The following is a 21,702-nucleotide window of genomic DNA, read 5'->3' as shown; positions in this document are numbered from 1 at the left end:
TACGAAGCTATTTGTTACGACTGATTCACCAAATATCAGAATAATGAAGAATTTAGCTGACAATGAAAGCAAATCACGGCAAAGTTCTCCAAAAATACTGATGAAGAAAATGTTTTTTTTTGTGTGTGGAAAAGATGGGTGCCCTAACATTACAAAAACCCTGAAATTGTTCCAAACATGCTTAATGATCTCTACACCCATAACCCGAAAATATGAAATCTTTCCCCCCGTAACTTTGAATGCAACAATCTCTATCCCTGAATGACAACGAGCCTCAAATTTATCTGACGATAACCAACAATTCCCATTTTGTTATCATGTAATATATTGCCCGGACAAAAAAACTTCTAGAAAATACAATGCTTACCTTTCCCACCAATACTACGAACCAAAAGCTATAAGAGAGTTAATGAAGTTGAAGAAAATACAAACAACTATACCCGTGATAATTGATTAGAATTGGTTGATTAGAGAGCAGTGAAAAATAGACTCAAAAAACCTGAAACGAATATGGATTTTATAGTATGAAATGTTATGGTGAGAGACAAAAACCACTTCGGAAAAGAATTTCAATAAAATGCCAATTACTCTGTATTATCAGGCAACAGCACAGTGCGGAAGGTAAAGAGTACTCATTGTCGGCTCTTATTGGGTTATCTCCCACCAACTACACAAGTCCTCAAAAACGAGGCGGTGGAATTTAGGCGCTCACGTCCTCATTCAATAGTGTGTCCACCAACCATCCTTCTCAAGTACACTATGCATTCGACGGTGCATCGAACCAACAATTGCCTCAAAGTACTCTGGATGCATTTGACGGTGCATCGAACCAACAATTGCCTCAAAGTACTCTGGCCTGGTGCGGAGTTTTTCCCACTTTGCTTCGACTCGAAGACTCAAGCCTTCCTTCCTTTTCCTGGCAACAGGCCTCCAGCACCGGACCATTCCAGACCAACAGTTTTCTATTGGGTTAAAATGTGGAGATTTGGCTGGCCAGTCGAGCCGCTGCACTTCTGGGTGAGTTGTGTACCAGTCCTGCACGCTTCTGGCTCGATGCACTGCGCTCTTGTTCTCAACAATACTAATAATGGGCATGTCTTGGGCCGGGTATATTGCCCTCACGGAGGAAAGCAATGCATTTTCTAGAATAATCATGTATTGCTCGGCATTCATGTTTCGCGTTATTTTCACTAATTCCCTTGGACCAGCGGCCGAAATCCAACCCAAACACGCTGAAGTTACGCGTCCACTGTGATGCCCCGCCACAACATTTTGCGAATTGTAGCGTTCCTCATCTTCCCTTCACACATTTAACCGGCCATCTTGATCCGAGAAAACCACTTTCTTATCGGTAAAAACTATCCTACTCGAATTTTCTTTCTGTGATTGTCAGCCCCTGCAGCGCGAAACTGATGCGGTCCTCTCGATGTCTGTTGGTGATGTCCATCTTCTTCGCCGCTCTCCTGCACTTCAGTCCTGCTTCCTTCAGTCGGGCTCAGATGATCCAGGGGCTGGCATTGACTCCTACGGTGGGACCGACAATGGTAGCTGCCTGGAAAGGATGAGCCCTACCTGTGCCACAATGGCCTGATGAAAAAATAATTGATTGAAGAAATGAATGGATCCAAAAACAAAAGAACAGATATACAAGACTAATGAAAAAAATCACCGATCTCTATAGAAACTGGATGCGGGATACGCTGCCCCAGCCTAGGCCAGAGCCTGTGCCGATTAGAAGCCTGGAAATTGACTGTCAGAACTATCTGGCGAGAGGGCACGGTACTGAACCGTTGGGCGGGCCATCTGAAAAGTGACCGCGCCGCAGAGAGTTTGACCGATCGCTCCCTGGCCGAGCTGTCTTCCGTGTGCGGATCTCTGTGCTTTTGACCATGTCCTTTAGTCTTACCAATCACATATATCTTATATTTCTTTGTTACTACGGTTTATTACGGGAAAGATTATTTGTTAAGCCATGTCAATTACTTACAATTACTAGAATATACTTTGTTAGTATATTCTGGTGAATTCTGTATAGCTATGTCTGCAAATATTACTTTGGCAGGTACTTTCTCGTGATTGACAGGTGAAGCAAATGAATGAGTAAATAAAAAGATCGAACTGCGCTTCGAAACGTTGAGTTTATAAGTTAAATAAAAATATCAGATACAACATGATTATCTGAAAATACAAGTTTCCCTTACGCTCCAGTTGGAAATTTTAAGATTTTCAAATTTGCGTGATTTGAAGAGTGTTGCATTGTCTCGTTGTGGTGCTCCAGGATTCTTCGTGGTTCGTCATAGCCCTGCGATGTTATCATCCATTCTTGTATCAGATTATACATTGATTCCGATATCTTTAGTCTTGCGTAACTCTTTGGTGCAATCCAAATGCATTAATAAGTATTTTTCAGCATATGGCACGAATCGCGGCACAATGGCGTATGATACCGGAAGCCTATAATTGCGAATGTGGATACTGTAACAGCAATTGTGAAGGCTTCAGGCTGTCTGCATAACTTTCTGAAACAAAACAATGGAAATAATCCATATTGCCCACCTGATCTGGTAGATTTTGAGGATAGATATGAGGATTCTATGGTGGCAGCGAGATCATGGCATGTAGCAACGCATGGAGCCGCTTCGCAACCTATCAGAAATGCAGGCAACGATAACAATACACAACGTGCTGCCAATATCAGAATCGAGTCTACAGTTTACTTCAATAAGATGGACGCTGTAGAATAGCAAGACGAAGATATCGATCGTTAATGAACAACAACGCGACCCTTTCGTTTCATATTCCGTTCGACATATGTTTAAATCTTGATCTTAAAAGTATTGTAAATATATACTGCAAGTTTTTCGGGCGTTCATGAGGTATGCTCTTAACGGACGATCGAGCTGTGGTGGGTTTTTTGCATTTAAACTTTATCTGTGGCTCCTTCCACCAATGATACCACCAAATTCGTAGTCCAAAGATGGTGTTGAGAAACGAACTCGGAATTGTCCAAGCCAGAGCCGCCTTTCAGAGCTAAGAACCTGGTATAAACTCAATTACACCAGGTCTGTCAAGAGAAATTGTTTTGATTTGGCAAAGTCACGACTTCCGAACTCGGGTAAAACTATGAAGTTCCACCAGAGTCGTCTTACCTTCCACAAAGCAGGAAGATCTCCCTGCCTGTCTGTTCAGGCTGATGTGATAGGGTATAACACAAAGTCAGATACGGTTTGCTATCATCGCTCAATCAGTACTGCCGAATGTGTGCCTTGTCCACCAAAGCTGGCTCTAAGGTATGAGTCAGACAAAAAAGAAATCATGAGTTCCGCCCAAACTTTATAAATTAAAAAGGATTCCTAAATATTATCATCCATAGTCAAGGATTGATGGCTGATGACATAGACTTCTCACAAGAATAACAAAGGTATTGAAGTTATAAGCGACCGCCTCTCAAAAGCCATGAACAAGAGTAATATTATATTATGTTTCATCCTAGCTATATCCCTATTCTGACCCTCGATTCTATACAGTCTTGTAGACTGATAACCCGGAGGTTTGTAATGTCAATTTTTAAATGTAGTAATAAGCGCTGTTGCCAGGATTTTTTTTTTTGCGAGTTCAGGTTATGTTTGCACGTGCAGAAACAAATGCTGCTACAGCTCAATGCCTGGGTTACTGTTGAATATATTTTGGGTGATCAGAGTTCAAGTTTAATTCATAAAAACGAGGTTTTTTTTTCCGCCGGATACCTAATATAAGTGAATTTTTTATTTTACGAATTTGGAGAAAGATTCGACTTCTATTTTAGTTGTGTAAAATTCCTCTAAGTAAAAAGAATCACATGCTATTTTAGCAAAGTGGAATTTGCAAGGTTATGAGTCAGTCGGTTGACCCACGGCTGTGAGCTGGTTGAGCCCTCCGTTTTTTGGTTGCTGTTCGCTTCTTACAGTTCTGGTGGCGTGACTCTAAGTTGCGCCCAAGCGAGAGCGCGGCTTCATAATTTTGCATAGCCTTAACCGTCACGTGGTCCTCCTGTTCTTGGCGTGTCCGGTACCGGGCCTCGTTCTCTGTCGCTGGCCCACGTGACTTGTTACAATACCTATACATATGTAATGTGTTCGAACGTACAGCATAATTTCGAACTTTTTATTACAACGATTTTATATGAACTTTCAATTAAAAGAATTTTTTGTGAGCGTCTGGTAAAGGAACCAGAATGTATAAACGTATACTACTACTTCAATAGTTTGAATAAATAGAATTCTAGAATACAGCTGTTCTTGTAAATTTCGATTTAGATACTAGATATTCACGAAGAACTATTTGTCATCAAACATTGCCTGAGACATAATTTTCTAGATTTACACCTTCGACGGTAAATAAATCCACTGATTCATAATAACGGGCCCATCTTTCGTAGTTATTCCTCAAAAAATTTTTTCCCATCAAAACCGTAAGGGTGCAAAAATCGCAACTTACCTGGTCGAGTAGTGCATAATTCGTGCATAATTTGGGTATTTTTTGATTCCGGCTCGCTTCATGTTCTAAGGCCCTATCTTCGACCCACCCAACCAGGGAATCGAAAAAAACCGAAATGATTTTTTTTCATCAAAACCGTAGGGGTGCAAAAATCGCAACTTACCTGGTCGAGGAGTGCATAATTAGTGCATAATTTGGGTATTTTTCCCCCCCAAATTCGTGCGTAATTAACCCCTGGGGGGGCTAGGCATTCGTACAGTCAGCCCCCCCACCGGAAATGAATTATTTCTCTCAAACGGAAGTAGTGCAAAATTTTTTTTTTTCGGAAGTCGAAAGTGCATAATTAGTGCTTTATTTCAGATTTTTGCTGGTTTTTTATACGATAGTGGGGGGGCTAGGTGAACGGAGGTTGTATGTGGGCCTGTCTGAAGACAATATGGCCGTCCGAAAAGCGTAGAGTTGTCGGATATTTGCTAGTGTCAAGTATTCGAGCGTATTTTAGACTTTTGCAAAAAAGTGAGAGGTGCATTCTCTTTTATTAACTGATAGGATAGTGCGCTGGGTAGTCAAAGTGGTGAGCAAGTGACTACACTAGTGTCTAATTGGTGTAAATCGAGATGACGGGTCCCCGCGCTGAGAAATCATCACGGCGCACCTCGCATTTTATAAAATTCAATTTCATAGTTTTTTGACTTTGAAACCTGGTTTTTCCGACTAGCGCATCTTCCTAGCAATGAATGAAAGAGAATGCACCGCTCACTTTTTCGAATGAGTCGAAAATACGCCTCAATAGTTGAAACTACGAAATCTCGCATAGAAAATGATGCATATGGGCCATTCCACGTGAACCGGATCAGTCACCTCTCAGATATTTTTTTAATTTGGCATGTCGATTGTCCATGGGGAGTTAGATTTTTGTGCGGAAGGATTTTTGAATTAGTGCAAATTTCGATTTATTATGAACAATCGAAAAATTGAGAGGCGGTTTCTTCAAAAAATCATAACTTCGTCAAAAATGATGTTGGATTCAATTTTTTTTTTAGAATTCACGCGAATGAGGCCATAGATTTGGAAAAAAAACAAATGGTGCCGGAAAAGTTGATTTATCATTTGTCTATTTGACAATGAATTTTTAAATGATTTTTAAAACACTGACGGATAGCACCGAAAAATTTGAAAAAAATGCTGACATATACTTTAAACTATACTACAGCCTGTGAATTAATTTCAAAGATGCGTTCGGCTTCGTTTTTGAGTAAAAAATCATCAAAGTTGGCGGCGCGCGTAAATTCGAGCTCGTCGACGCCTATGCTCGTAATGACGCGCGTCAAGCGACAGAGAATACCCTGTCTACTCTCCATGGTCGCTACTTGGTCGACGCTCTGCGGCAGCATTCACGAGTCATTTTCGCGATGATCGACACCGTTAAAAAATCTGGAAAAAATTCCATAGCTTCCCCATAACACGGCAAAGCGATAGAGTAAGTTCCACAGATGTGTTATTTTTCGTTGTTCAGATATTTTTGTGTCTTGAAATGTGCAAGTAGCGAGCGCGGAGTGCCATATGCGTCCTGATATCTCGAAAACGAGAAATAACACATTTACGATAATCGGGCATACCTATTACAATTACAAACCTCTTGTTGGCTTTTTTGCAAACTTGAATGGCACTTTCTTTTCGCAAATTTAGAATGATCGTTTTCACCTTACGTAAAAAATGAATCAAATTGATCTCATACCAAAAAATATTCACATCATTGGAGAAAAAACAATCTATCTTCATATTCGCGTATTATTAGTAGACTATGTACCCGAACGTTCTCAAGCTAAACATTAGAGCAACACTAATGCGATGTAAATAATAAAAATGAAAGTTACACTCGACTGGTGCATTAAAGTGCAGGGCAAGTTGAATATTCTGTTATTAATTGTAGCACGGCCGTTTTTTATGATCTTTTAGAATAATTGAATAAAATATATGATCTATTCTCACGACTGTCTGGTATAATGTACACGTGAATGAATTTTGTCGAATTCATCAATTATACAAATCTGTGTATACGTGATTTTTTACCTTCCTGTCGGTTTTCTGATTTGATAAAAATATTTTCAATGAGTTTTTTGATCGTACTCTTGAACGCACTACGTATAATTGTCCATGATTGGAAACATCTTTTCTAAGGTCGATACCAATTTTTTCTAAAGGTTGTCCTTGATATTTATTTATCGTCATTGCAAATGCCAGTTTGATTAAAAATTGCCTTCTTTTGAACGTAAAAAGATGAATGTCATCGCAATAAAGCGTAATTCGATTCAGAAATACTATTTCCCTGGCATTATCACTTGTAAGAATCTCACATTCCGGAAAATGATTCCTGAGTTCAATCGCAATTAATCTGGTGCCATTGCAAAAGCCTTCGTTCACACTTAAATTTCGAATGAGCATCACTACAGAATTTTTTCCTCATCGCACTTCATGTGGTGGTAAGGACGGCGGTGACAAACTGTCCAAGTACTCTGGTAGAATTGTTCACATATACTATTCTTGTCATTAGTTTTGTCGATGCTATTGATGCTTGTATACATTTTTTCATCTTTGCGATCGAGTAATTCTACCACTTGCTGATTGATTTCTTTTACATCAGCATTTCAAGCTGATAGTATTGCACAATTCGCTGCTTTTTCAAATAGTCCCTGATGTATTTTCCGTGTAAACTTTGTACCATCTTAGAATGTGGAGATGCTATACAATGTTCTGGAAATTGAATAAAATACCTTATTGTCATTTGATTTTCCATCGCCAAGGTCTAGTAAAAATTTTGAAAATTCAACTTCATTAGATAAAGTTCTCATGTTTTGCGTTAATTTGAACTTTTTGAAGGATTTCCATAAATTACTGAATTTGATAGATGAGTTAACTGTTTTACTGCGTGTACCTTCCACTTTTATTAGTAATAGTTGTGTAGAATAGCTGCGATTCCAGTAAATGCCATTGTAATCACTCTTTTTCCTTTTGCTTTCAATAAATGCCATGTAGTTTTTTAAATGTAAGTTCCACCAGAGCCACCTGGGCCATTGATGTAGAAGCAAACGCCGCCGGTGAGTTCGGCTGTATTAATCGAATCCGAAACGGCGTCAACAATTTTTTTTCGTTCAGAATTTAATTTTTCATAGTGTCGCACTCCGATTGTAGATGACTCCTCAAGTGATTTATTATTCGATTCTACAGTAATTATTCTTCATTCCATTTCCGAAAAATCAGCAAGACTCAGACCCTCTGCATTCAACATTTCACTGAATTGTGCATAGGCTCGTGCTCGGCCACGCGACAATCCCTCCCTGCGTGAATAATCCTCGGACATTTCATCTTTGAGTTTTTCCCAAAAATCTCTTGGGTGAACTGGTCGACAGTGGATAAGTATTCTAACGAACAGCCTTTTAAGTTTTCGTAGCATCATCCAAGTTGTAACTTCGTCCATCGTGCGTTTTCACTCTTTGTCATCTCCGATTAAACCTCGAGCTCGTAGCTGTGAATGTCTGATGAACATTTTCATTAACTGTTTTCGAATCTATATAATTTTTTGCACCCTTGACTGTCAGTAGCAGTAATCTCAGATGAAATCATTCATACGACCAATACAATTGAATTGAGCCTTTTGTTGTTTCCATCTATAGACAGTATTTCCGTTAATTTTTGTATTTCTTGTACATATGACGAAACGGAATTTCAGAATAGTGATACTGCCTAGCCTGCGGGTCACGTGCGTTTAACGTCAAGTAATCCAATAACATGCTGGTTCTTTCCAAACTTGATCTTATCGTTTCCTCTTCATTGCCATCCGTGAAAACTACGCTTTGCTCATCTTGTTAGTGAACGGGTAAACGTGTGATAGCATGACTTCTGTCGTGCAAACTGTTTTCTAAAATTCGACAACTCGCTCCAACAGGTTCAAAATAACGTGTTTCTATGAAATTTAAAATCTCATCGTGGTCGATCACTGTATTTCCTTGAGGATTTCCGCCAACTGATATAGCAGCTACATCGTGACCTTCGTAAATATATTTGAACAAGTATTTTACGAATTTTATACTTGATACTATTTCCACGATAGTGTGACTATTGGATGTAATTGATAGTCGAGGACAATATGGCACAACGTACTGATTGTTTACCATAAATCTGCTAGGTCGTTCGAAAAATAGCCCCGTGTCTCTTCGGCGAAAGTAAGGATAACCATTTTCATCTGTTATTGTTCCTACCTCAAACTCTTTCGGGAAATGTTCCGGACATTTATCGTTTTTCATACACCAGACTACACATGGGCCATGTATCATGTGTTTCATCACGATATCGTGTAAATTTTTATTCTCTTTTTCATCTGGAATTTCCGCGAAAATGTATGACAATCATATTCATCAGACAACTTTTTGGCTTCAAAAACGCGAGCACCGATGGTCTTGTCTATCTGCTGCCTGCTGATGTTCAAAAATATTTTACTAACACGACCATTCATGTTTTCCCGCCCGTTATCCAAATAATCTACTGAACCTTGAGAAGATTCGGCACGCAATTCTTTCTGATAATTTTGGCAGTAATCTATCCTATCTTTTTCAATTTTCACGTAAGAATCAACAATCCACTGCTGAAATAATTGTCTGCCGAGTAAAAAAATATTAAATTCAGTGTCTCTGATTGCAATTATATATTTGACATATGCTGCACGGCTAATACGTTTGTACGTTGAACCAATTCTACCGTCACGCGTCAAATCTCTATTCCAACCACGAGTACCATACGGATGAAATAGTGAGTATATCTATGGTTCTACAATCGGATCCATGGAGCTTACATTTTGTAATGTTTTGGTACTTTCATTCCGAATACTTACAAAAGTTTCTGGAATTTCACCATCAGCTGTAGTCGAGAACACTGCGGCAACTTTGTTGTATCTTTGAAAGTTCAATTGACGACGATCTCTTCTCGGCTTTAGCGTGAATAAAAATTGTAATCCCGGTGAGATCTCGTTCCTTTGGATTGCTGATATGCGTTGGTTTTCCATTTCATCACCTATCATCTGATGAGCTTTGGCAAAAACGTTGTGTTCACGTATTAACTGATCGACAGTATGCAATATTTTACGGTTGAGCTCGTTATTTCGGTGTAATTGATGATCTGTTTCATCATCTGCATCTACAATGAAAAGCTGACCATTACTTGAAATGTCATTGACTGTCGGATCCAACGCAGTATTTACTTAATAACATATTTGTCCATGATTTTCGAAACAATCCGGTCCATCGTGTTTTCCTGGAGTTAACTAAGTTGGCGTTGGACGAAGCAAAACAAACTAGACTATTATAACTTCTTATCCTTTCGAAAAAAAGTCTAGATGTGTGAGGCGAGTTTCAAATCACTCTCGTAATTTGTTTGGAGGATATGGTGTTTGCTCTAGAACCACGTCTCAGTGTAAACAACAATCATCGAAAAGTTTTCTTATCTGACACTCTTTCTACCGCAGAATGTTTGGCAGGGCAAATACCACACAACACATTCATTGGATCAATGTAATGCTGTTCGAATTTGTTGAATCTACTTATATCGACACTTCGCAAAGTGACGTGTAATTTTTGACGTGCCCGAGATTTTTGTCGGTATTCTACAGTGCTAATCCTTTCAACTTGGTTTCGCAACTTGGCGCAATGATTAATAATTATATTGCTTTTGGTATAAATATCATTTCTTTTGTACTCGTTTTGCAAAATTGTCATTAATAACAGAATTTTCCACGTCACTCACAATTAGATTCTTAATTTGGCTTTCCATGGGAGAGATGGCCATATTTGAACCTGATTCTACAATTTGATCTTGTTTTGTGTTAAATAGTCGATCATTGCAGGTTAATTTAGTCACGTCTTCGATTTGGTTAACATCTGCAGTGTCACTTGAGTTGTCCTCGGCATGAATATTAACCGTTATGACTCGTTCTGCAAAATTATCGATAATGTGAGAATTTTCAATATCACTCGAATCTTCAATTTGGCTATCCGAAAGAGCAATACTAATATTTGAACCCATTTTGATTACTCGTTTTCGACTCTGAATGACTCGTATTTCATTGTGAGCATCAATAGCTGGATGATTAATTTCATTTTCATTAGAATTTTCATGTTTCGCGTAAACCTTTATCATTGACTGATCACTTGTTTCGGCAACATCGGTGATATTTACGTGAGTATACGTTAAATCGTACTGGTTTCCAGCTCTGTCTGTCGTTTTATGAATGTTTCCAATGAATATTTTTAACAGTGAATCGATGTCGGTGAATATCATGAATGAAGCCATTCCCTGACACGCTACTTTACTGTCCAGTCCTCTGGAATGAGAATCATACAACCAAAATTGATCAGTCAACGTGCCTACCGCAACGGAAATTCCATGACATGTCAGAATTCGAGAATTTGATTCACTAAACAAGCGTTGCAAACCGTTTTTCGAATTAGGCATACTAATGTTTGCATTGTTATATACATGCCCAAAAATCACTACGTCAAATGTAAAATGACAATTCTTTGATAAAACTCTAATATTCGTCTTGAGATCTGAAACTGCCAAGTAATTCACATAATTCTCATTCTGATGCACAGTTTCACGGCATGCCATACTGTCAATATATAATACGTCTCCACGTGTCAATACACTATCGATTATATCATTGGTCCAAAGATTAGCTGGTTTCACAGCAGACATAGCGATTGAAACTGCAGCATTAGCAGTGCACTGCTTACCGTTACTGTATGATGAGAATCGCTCGTCACCTTGGTGAAATGACCCATGTGTGATGATGATTATACTATCGTTGTAACTTCAAGAATGATGTACGATGCTTTCGGACACCTTTTCGGCATTCCTCCCGGTAGGTTTCATTGACAATTCTTTTTTGCGGATATGGTATTCATGCGGCCACTCTAAAAGAATTTCTTCAATATCTCTTTCTTCATTCAAGTTTCTCAACATTTTTCGACAGCTCATTTCTTCTGAAACTTCAGGATTTTCACAGGCAGCTTTTACACCGGACCGAACCGCGGAAAATCGAGGGCGAATCAGCCAATATAATCTGCCAGTATCAACAGCTGTTAATAAATTAAAAAAACTCTTACAAATCTCAATTTTGAATGGAATAATTTAACGGATAAGGTAAACGCTTTTGTATGGGCTTCCAAAACTGGAACAACCTCAAATATCAGTCGAAAGAACAAGTCATTGTTTTTCTCTTTGTCTTTCAAATCATCATCATTGTCTTTGTTAAATCGTTCATGTTATCTCAGTACTCTTTCAAAATCAAAATCTTCCGACACAACAAATTCGAGGCAGATTTTGCCAGCTTAGGTGTGGTGACACACCGAACTTATTTCGTACTTGTGGCTGCAATATTCACACCTTGGAGGCGAAAAAAGAAAACAGACTTAATTGCACACTTAAATATGGATTTTTCAGGAAATGGTCGCGGTTCCGGACTATGATGTAAAAAATTACAATTTTACTCACCACAAGACTTGACTCTTCAGTGGTAAGTATGTTTATAAAGTAACTAGCTGACCCGGCAGACTTCGTACTGCCTTAATCGATAAAGAAAAGACCTAAACTTTTGTATAAATCAATTTTAAAACCATCAAAACGTATTGAATAAAAATGCTTTTTTTTAATGAAGCATGAAGTTTTATTATCATTTTCGACACATCATGTTGCTTATCTAAAAATACAGAGTTTTCCTGAAATACTGGCCATTTATAAGGTTCAAATTTGATATTAACAGAGACACACTGTTATGATACAGTTTGTTAATCAATTTAAAGCTTTTTCATAAACTATATTTTATTGTTTTGTTTTGTGGTGCGTAAATAAACAAAGAAGAGGGTTTTCCGACGCGCGAACACGCGACGTATAATTGTCCATGCGCGAAACAGGGAAACTCCAAGTTGATTCCGCAAACTTCTAAAGACTGTCCTTGCGATTTATTTATTGTCATCGCAAAGGCCAGACGTACTAGAAATTGTAAGCGTTTAAAATCGGATGGTAAATCTGTTGGAATCATCGGTATTCGCGGGATCAAGACATCCTCTCCTTTTATGATTGTTGCCTCAATGACGTTATTCATCAGCTTTTTCACAGCCAGTCTTGTTCCATTGCATAGTCGAGGTTGATTAATGTCACGCAGCATGATGACAACTGATCCTACTTTTAACACGTTGAACGCCCAGCGTAAATCGGTGGAGTTTCTCCCGGGGCCCAAATTCGGGAGTGTAAACAGCGCGATAAGGAAGAGCGATACAATGTAATGCGTCGTATAAATATAACCACAGTTTATTTTTTTGAAAGAGTATTTCAAGACAGCTTTGTAGAAAGTGTTTACAAAGTATAAAGGGCCTCGAAGTGGGGAATGCGATCGGCGTTCCGGACAAAGTTCATTATGGCAGATCTCATGGCATTTCCACTAGAACTTTCAGTCTCCTCAGAACCTTTAGTTGTCTCAGAACCTTCCGTTTTTTCAAATCACTCAGTCAAACGGTATTTTTTGCATATTTTTGACATTTTTATTTACTTCTTGATCCCTAAAATGTTCGTTAGACAGCACAAAAGTGTAGATGAAAATGAGCCGAGTAGTGACGAAGAAGTATTCAGGTTTCCAAGAAGAGTTAGAAATATTGTTGTATCAAGTTCAAGCTCGGAAAATGAGGATCTGTACGACAGTGATGATTTTGAAGAACTATTAGCAAACCTCACTGTAGAAGAAGAGAATGAACAGATTGATACTGCCGTTTCATCTGACAATATCCAGTGGAAGGAGTTCACCGGCAAACAAAAATCATTCGAATTCACCGGGAAAAGTGGACTACTTGTGGAACAACCTTCCAATATTACAGCGGGTGAAGCCCTTTCTCTTTTCCTGAATGAAAAAGTGATAGACCTTGTGGTGAAAGAAACGAACAGGTATGCAGAAAACAAATTAGATCACAATACAAGCAGCGAACACGCTCGAATGAACAGATGGAAACCCACAAATTGCGAAGAGATGAAAATATTTATTGGACTGTTGCTTTGGATGGGTTTAGTGCAAGTTCCACTAACTAAATATTGGTCAACGGATTCTCTTTATAATTTTCCGTTTCCTCGAAGTAAAATGTCTCGCAATCGATTCGAATTATTGTTATCGAATTTACATTTCGCAAACAACGAAGCCATACAGTGTAATAATCGACTTGGGAAAGTGTTGCCATTAGTGGAGATACTTACAAATAATTACCAACAAATATACTTACCCGGCTCAGAAATTGTAGTTGATGAGACTATGGTACCTTGGAGAGGAAGGCTTATATTCAGGCAGTACATACCGACAAAATCACACAAATATGGGATAAAACTATTCAAATTGTGTTCTACAGAAGGATATACGTGGTCCACTAAAATATATGCTGGACGCGATTCGAGCGGAATCCAGCGAGTTGGCATGGCCGAAAACGTTTGCTTCGAACTCATAAACAAGCTGTTGAACGAAGGGCGAACCCTGTATATCGACAATTTCTATACTAGCTACGAATTAGCAGTAAAATTGTTAAATTTTAAAACCCATGTTGTCGGAACGGTACGCCATAATAGGAAATTTATGCCAAAAGCTGTTATGCTTCATCCACTGAAGAGAGGTGAAATAATATCACGAGAGGACGATAATGGCATCGTAGTGTTGAAATGGAGAGATGTCCGTGACGTCAGAATATTATCATCGAAACATGCACCTGTTATGGTACCAGTTTCCAACTCGTCCACTCTTCGCGGACGTCCTCCAAAAATGAAACCTTTAGCAGTCATAGCTAACAATACTGGAAAGTCTGGCATTGACAGAAGTGACCAAATGGCATCATATGCAACAACAATTCGAAAGAGCATAAAATGGTATCGGAAACTAGCAATTCATTTCCTAATAGGTACTTCTGTAGTGAATGCACACGTTGTTTACCAAAAAGCAACGAACCGGAATATACAAATAAGAAAATTCCGAGAGCTTATAGTTCGGGAGTGGTGTGAATCCGAAAACGCAAGACCCCAAGCAGTAAAGAAAGCACCTCACCGCCTGCAAATTCGCAAAAATCCTCAGGGCAAATCTATTAGAAGAATGTGCGTTCGGTGCTACGCAAAACAGAGGGAAACTCTCGAACGCCAGGACGCAAAAAAAAATGTGCGAAAGACTATAACATATTGTCCAGAGTGTCCACAGTCACCTCAATTATGTTTAAAATGTTTTAACGCATACCATAGCTAATATATAATATAAAATATTATAATGTTATAATATTTTAGAACCAAATAGTATAGTATATAAAACCAAATATAAGTACATTTATAATGTTTTTTTTAGTTATTTTATAGTTTATTGTTAATTTCTGTTGTTTATACTCTTCATAATTATGTTACAAATAAAACAAGTATAAGTCACCTCAAAAATCCTGTTTTAATTGGACGAAAAATAGCGTCACCCGTTTACGGGTGACGGGGCCCCTGTGGAAACATAGCCGTCACCCAGATCTGGGTGACGTGGCGTTCAACGTGTTAACTGCAAATTGTGAGGTGGTAATCCAGGCAATTCCAGTGAATTTAAAAACTCCGTGGGATAGTTGACTACGTCATCCTGGTTCATAACGGTGTCGACTGATTAAAAGGAAACCAACTGTCCTGGAGAAAATTTTGAATGATCGTATTGAGATCCTCGACATCTTTATTTTCGGCTGCCAATATTGCTCGTTCACCCAGCCAATTATGGTTATTGAACTTTTGTGCTATATCTGGGAAAACACGCTGAATAAGCTCCTCTTTTGAATCTGTGATGTGACAGAGATTTGTGGGTAATGTGATGAATCCGGTCGAAGTGTCCATTGCAACTTTATTATTTCCAATGTCTAACAACTGCTTCGCAAACATATTTGCAGTTTCATCATGTTGCAAAAATACTCGCATGTTAGTTGTTAATTGTAGTGTCTTTACGTACTGCCACAAATAAGTTGATTTTAGGCATGCATTCAGTTCATCAGCAACAGTTGATCGGGGAATAACTGGAAGAGTCTGACGAAAATCACCTGACAACAGAATCATGGCCCCACCAAAAATATTTTGGTTGTCACGAATATCTTTCAATGTTCTGTCCAGTGCCTCCAGTGACCTCTTATGGGCCATTGTGCATTCATCCCAAACAATTAATTCGCATACCTGTAGGATCTTGGCCATTGCGCTATTTTTGGCGATGTTGCAAATTGGTGTTTCCGTGATTTGCATGTTTAATTGTAATTTCAAGGCAGAATGCGCAGCCAACACTAGAGCAACATCATTTCGCGATCTGATCCTCGCCAACAGCAATGAAATTGAGAATGTTTTTCCTGTTCCTCCGTGAGCATCAAGGAAATAAATTCCACCAGATCCACTGTTCACAGCTTCTATCAAAGTGTCGTATGCAATTCTTTGTTGTTGATTTAATTGTGGAACATTTGTACGAACTGTTTTGGCCAATTCTTCAATGTCGTACTGTTGTTCCCTCTGCAACTCGTGGTTTAATGCATCGTGCATATGACGATTGGGTGCTGTCATTCTCAAACACGACAATACTTCATTTGCTATCAATAAACACATATCTTCTATCATGATCGATGTCTCATTGTAAATTTCTTCAGTCATTTGTAGTGTAGGATTCAAAGTTTCACGGCGCACACGATGCAAAACATCCTCAGACATGTCATCTTTATACTTAACCCACAAATCTTTTGGATTCGAGGGGAAACATGTCGATATGATAATCGCAAACAATGTACGAATTTGATGCGGCGATGAAGATATTACGGAATCCTTGAGCGTATCATCCCAGTGCGAATCATTCTCAAGTAAATGTAATAGTTGGCATGCCTCACGGTAAGTCGCACACAGCTGTCCATTAACTGTTCTCAGTTGTTTGAACGATGTCGGACCACGAACATTCACCAACAACAATCGCAAATAATAACATTCATCGTTATTTGGATGTACTGTGTAGATGCGACCCAGAGCGTCTGAAGCAAATACATTTGGATGTCCTTCAACTGGTGTTCCTTGTTTTCGACGCTGAAACGATTTCGATGATGCATTCCATATGTAATAGCGTGGCATGTCAGCATACAGCAAAGTGCGAGCAGAATCATCAGTTTGACAGACTGTGAAGAAACTTGTTAATGTTGTCGATGGTGGACGTGCCGCTCTGTCTGCCGCGTTCGATGCATTAAAATAAACTCGTTGACCATTTTCTAAATGGACCGCCAAATGGACTACTGTAGGGTATCTTTCATGGATCGCAAATGAAAATATTCGCCAAATTGCTTCGTTGCTACTTACATAGCGCCCCATCTGGTACTGTGATATTTCATCATTTGCATTGGTTACAGCGAAGACAGCCATATCGCTGCCTTTGTTAACATATTTACATATGTACTTTATCGACTTTACAGAGTTACAATATTCCACATTGATGTGAGTCTCAAAAGTTTTGGACAATATTGGCGAGTATGGCACAATCCAACGATTGTCTACATCAAGATTTTGTTCTCTTACCTTTACAACTACCGATCGCCCATTGTCCGCAACTGATCGCCGACGATACAATGGGTATCCATCATTTCCCGTTACGGTTTCAGCAAGCAGGTCTCTTGGGTATCGCTTGGAACACTTGCCGTCGACCATACAGGGTGAATTGTAGTTGAAAAGTCCGCAAGGTCCATGTATCATGTGTTTGGTAACTACTGCATGCAATTTTGGGTCAACTGTTTCATCTGGAATTTCAGCTGATATTATGGAATCAATCTCATCTGGCCTTATTTTGTCCACTCACCAGAGTAATATATGCGCATGTGGCAATCCACGCTTTTGCCATTCTACAGAGTACATCCAACAACGGACTCGGCCATACACACAATGCTTTATTGCGAAATTCATGAGAGATTTTATTTTTTGTTTAAATACTCTGGCAATTATGTCATGTCTATCAACTGGTGTTTGGTTATGTAGCAATTCCCTCTTGATTTCGGACCAATTTGGGTTACATGTGAATGTAACAAATAAGTCTGGGCGGCCATAATGCCTAACATATGACATAGCATCCTGAGCATATTCGTGCATGTGGCGTGGGCTTCCTATATAAGTGCCTGGCAAAATTGTCATTCTTCCTACATTATTCACACTGCCATCGGCATTCATAGCATCGCGGAGATGAATGTATTCCTCTGATCGTAGCTGTCGTTGGTTCAAACGGATGTATGTTAATCGTTCAGTCTCAATTTTAACATACATGTCAACTGCAAACTGATGAAAAAGTCGTTGACACAACAAAATATGATTTATTTCACCTCGACGGATCATGAGTCTGTATGAGTAGAAATTCATAGCACTAACTTTTTTGTTGGTTTCAGCACCTGCAATCAAAAATGATAAATGTTACTTAGATGAATTGAATTTGAAAATATTATTCAATCCTGCTCAATTTATTTACCTGTTACTTGATTTACCATTTTGATATTAAAATGGTATCCATCTTCCCCCTGCCAGAAGATCAAAGGATATTGTAATCCATCATAGCTCCTGTGTGTTTCAGATACACGTTTTAAATTACTATTCCGACGATGAAGCACAATATCTCTAGATTGTAAATTTTCTCCCACAATGACAACAGCCACTTCATCAATGGTAGGTGAATTAAACCTCCTTGTGTGTTCACCGGCAGGTGTTTTGTCAGCTCGAATGATAATATTATGGCTATCAGATGGCATCCGATCCAATGCTATTTTGAACATGTTTACTAAATTGTTATTCTGATGAAGAAACATTTGTAATTCTTGGACAATGGTTCTCTTCACTGTTGGATTGTGAGCACAACGATTATCAACTTCCGCATCTGAATTGCCCATAAAATGAATTTGTAAAAATTGATGATCTGCATCAGGTAGTGGTAACAGTGCCCCCAGTAAGTGATAAATTTGTCCTTGTATCTGTAATATTTTAAAATTTGTGCATTAATTATTTCCGATATATATATTTTAGTACAAACTTGAATATTATCAAAAAATATTCTGCTATAATACCTTGAATGTGGGCATGAAATTGTCCTGTATAATATGTGTAGCGCCAAATGATGTCATCTGAAAACAGTTGTTATATTTCTGAATGTTGGCCAAGAAGTGCTTCGAATCATTTCCAATCCCAGAAACTAAAGAGCGTAAAGGATCTGGTGGTAGGACCAATTGTGGCAATTTTACTTTGCCTCCAGCACAACATAATCCCGCAGATTCACCAGTGTATTTTAACGCCTTACAATATTTACAAATTATTTTCATTTCCCCAATTGTTACCGATTTGTCGGCACAATAATCAATTGCCGGATCATAGTGGAATGCAGCTCGTTCAAGAATCACAGAAGCACTGCGTCTGCGGATTCGCTCATTTTCATTATGTCGTGCTTGCTGTTGTTGTGTTTGATGTGCACGAACTCGTTGCATTCTAAGCCTATCTACTTCATTGTCACTCACTAAATAACGCAATTCTGACATAGCAATACGACTATTTTCTTGATCTGTCTCTCTCTGGTCATCAGTGCGGTTAGCACGTGAGGTAGCTCTTCGCACATTTGATTGACTGCGACGACCTCAGTCAGGTCGTCTTCTCCTCGGCATCGTAACGTAATTAATCAAAGTGAGAAAATTTTGTGCTCACTTAACAGTAAAGTGTCACTATCACAAACTATCAACAAAAAAAGAGCACACTACTTTGAATATCACTATCACAAAGGATCACAAAAGTAAAGAAAGTTCTCGCGCACGTAGCGGTAATCGTCACTCACAAAGATTTTTTTTTTTTGAATAAAGTTTTTACGGCTCTGCTTATAGCATTCGAGCCAATCATTTATTTCACAAATTTTTTCACAAAACAGTTTTCTTAGCATTAAAGCAGTAATCTTGATATTTTGTTGGTAGCACAGATATGGGTTTTAAATTTCTTTAAATGTATTAATTATGTAATTATATAAAATTGGATAAGTCTTTGGATTTTTCAGTATAGTTGGCAAGAGGCGGGGGATTCACTCACAAAGATAGAAGGATGCACTCATAGAAGATCGTAAATGGTTGCGTTCAGAAACATAGTTTGTGACAAAACTTAAGATTTATCAAATTAAAAAAATAATCTGACACATTACCTAATAACTGAAGTTAGCTAAAATTAAGTTTAGCGAAGCCGACCAAATTGATTGAAAATCAGTACTACTAATGATTTATTACATTTTGTGACTATGCAATTTTATCGCGTTCGCGATTCACTTTTGCTTAGTTTCGGAACGCGACATTAGACTCTTTGACGTTAAGAACACAACTGAATTGCTTAGACAACAGTGATTTGAACTCTATTGAATAGCAATAAAGTTCAAATTGACTCTACATTTTATTTAGAAAACATTTGTATGGGAAATAGAAAGGGGCTGTTTTTAAGGTTTTCCCGGCAATTATTCGATTTTTTCTCGCCTTTTAAACCTTCCCTAGACTTCCACGAACATTTCAAGACTAAGATAAGATAAATCCGTTCAGCCGATCTCGAGTTTTAGCGAGACTAACGAACAGCAATTCATTTTTATATATTGTTACGCTGGGGGAAATCTCTTCACGGGATATTGGCGTATACGCATCGCATGGTCCGATAGGTAGGTTAGTGCCAGTCATGTAGGGCTGCTGTTGCGCTATCATGACGTTGTGGCCAACGTCATGATGCCTGACCGCGGGCAGTCAGCCGCCTCCTCTTGGCGCTACCTCCAAACTCTTCGTTCTTTGACGTCTGTCAATCTGACGTTGCCTAGTAGGCTGTTATTATTGTAAATAACAGTCTGTTCAGAACTAGCGAAGAGAGCGCACGCACCTTTTCTGAATAAAACAGACTTATTGCTAATCTAATCCCCTGACCCGTTTATTTCCACTCCGGTTATCCGCCCGGAGTAACAATATATAGATTGCACAGTGGCGTACAAACTAGTAGGGTCGGGGATTTTTGGTAACGGCCGAAGATGAAAGCTATTTGAAAAGAGAAATGCAACGAACTTTTCTTTTCTGAAAGGCATATTGAACTCACCATAAGTTTTTCAAATTTCGAACATAGTTGCTCATATTGTCATAGGACAATAATTATTGATGTTTCGTTCGAAATAGAGCTTATTTTGCATACTATAGACTTTTTTGCAAAATATTTCAAATAATATTCTTAATATTCATCGAGTGATTTCTATTATATGTCAAAGACACACAATTGAGCAATTCGAACAACAGAAGATTATCCCAGTATTCAAGTTTCTCACAGCTAACTACCAGAAGAATCAAATGTCATCAATGTAAAGCGAAACCCAATGACGAATTGCTATCATGCTCGGGCATCAGAAAATCGGATTTGGTTGAGTTTTTCGTGCCGGTGTCAATTAGATGATTCAAAATTCTTTTTTTAAAAGCAGACTGCATGAGTAATTTTGATGTTAAAATGTATATGAAGTTATTCGTGGGTGAAAATGGAATTCCTAATATAATATTATGTTCGACGCGTGTGTCATTTTGTAAAACAAGAGTGAATCGGTAATCTTGGTTATCGTAAACATCACATTCATATTTAAACGCTTATTGTTAGTTATAACCAAATTTCAATTTTCAATGCAGCCAATCAGCAAATTAGAATCGGCCTGCACGCGAAATGCAACGACACCAATGGGTACTAGCTCATTTTGCAGTGCAAATTCAGAAACACGAGGTTGATCTCGAATTTCGACTTTTCATCTCGTAATTCGATTTTCGATTGGTCATCAACTTTTGAAAATGGGAGTTGGTATAATGATACGAGTTAGTGCGTCAATTCTCAACTAATCGTTTTTTGTTTGTTGCTCCTACTTTTTCATTCTGTTTCATTTCGTTCAAGACTGAAAATTTTTAAACGTTGTTGCACACATTTCGGTGATTCCGTGTATTATCAACATTTCAAATGGATATATTTTCAGTTTTCGAGATTTTTCGTTACATCAAATGTGAGTGTCATGTCGTTTTTAGTTGTTCCCGAGGTAAAAGAATATTTTGATGAGACCCTACCATGTATTTTTTGTGAAATTGCAAACAATGTAGTGAGAAATCCGAAACCTAATAAATA

The 21,702-nt window shown here is 38.4% G+C and overlaps 2 protein-coding genes across 2 annotated transcripts; one reads left to right on the top strand and one right to left on the bottom strand.

Annotated features, from left to right (window-relative positions):
- Positions 1–12,775: 12,775 nt before the first annotated feature.
- Positions 12,776–14,860, top strand: LOC125501630 (piggyBac transposable element-derived protein 4-like). Its single transcript, XM_048657873.1, has 2 exons — positions 12,776–14,077; positions 14,171–14,860. Exons 1-2 carry the CDS (start codon positions 12,914–12,916, stop codon positions 14,789–14,791), a joined length of 1,785 nt encoding a protein of 594 aa, XP_048513830.1. The 5' UTR covers positions 12,776–12,913; the 3' UTR covers positions 14,792–14,860.
- A 302-nt stretch (positions 14,861–15,162) lies between these two features.
- Positions 15,163–19,085, bottom strand: LOC125501883. Its single transcript, XM_048659003.1, has 5 exons — positions 18,888–19,085; positions 18,621–18,845; positions 18,032–18,527; positions 17,457–17,954; positions 15,163–17,315 (listed from the first exon to the last, which is right to left on the bottom strand). The coding sequence occupies exons 1-5, from the start codon at positions 19,083–19,085 to the stop codon at positions 15,163–15,165; spliced, it is 3,570 nt and encodes a 1,189-aa protein (XP_048514960.1).
- Between the last annotated feature and the right edge of the window lie 2,617 nt (positions 19,086–21,702).

This window comes from Athalia rosae, chromosome 7 (genome assembly GCF_917208135.1).
Source record: "Athalia rosae chromosome 7, iyAthRosa1.1, whole genome shotgun sequence".
NCBI classification, from domain to species: Eukaryota; Metazoa; Arthropoda; class Insecta; order Hymenoptera; family Athaliidae; genus Athalia; species Athalia rosae.
This window is presented reverse-complemented; position numbering and strand designations above follow the sequence as displayed.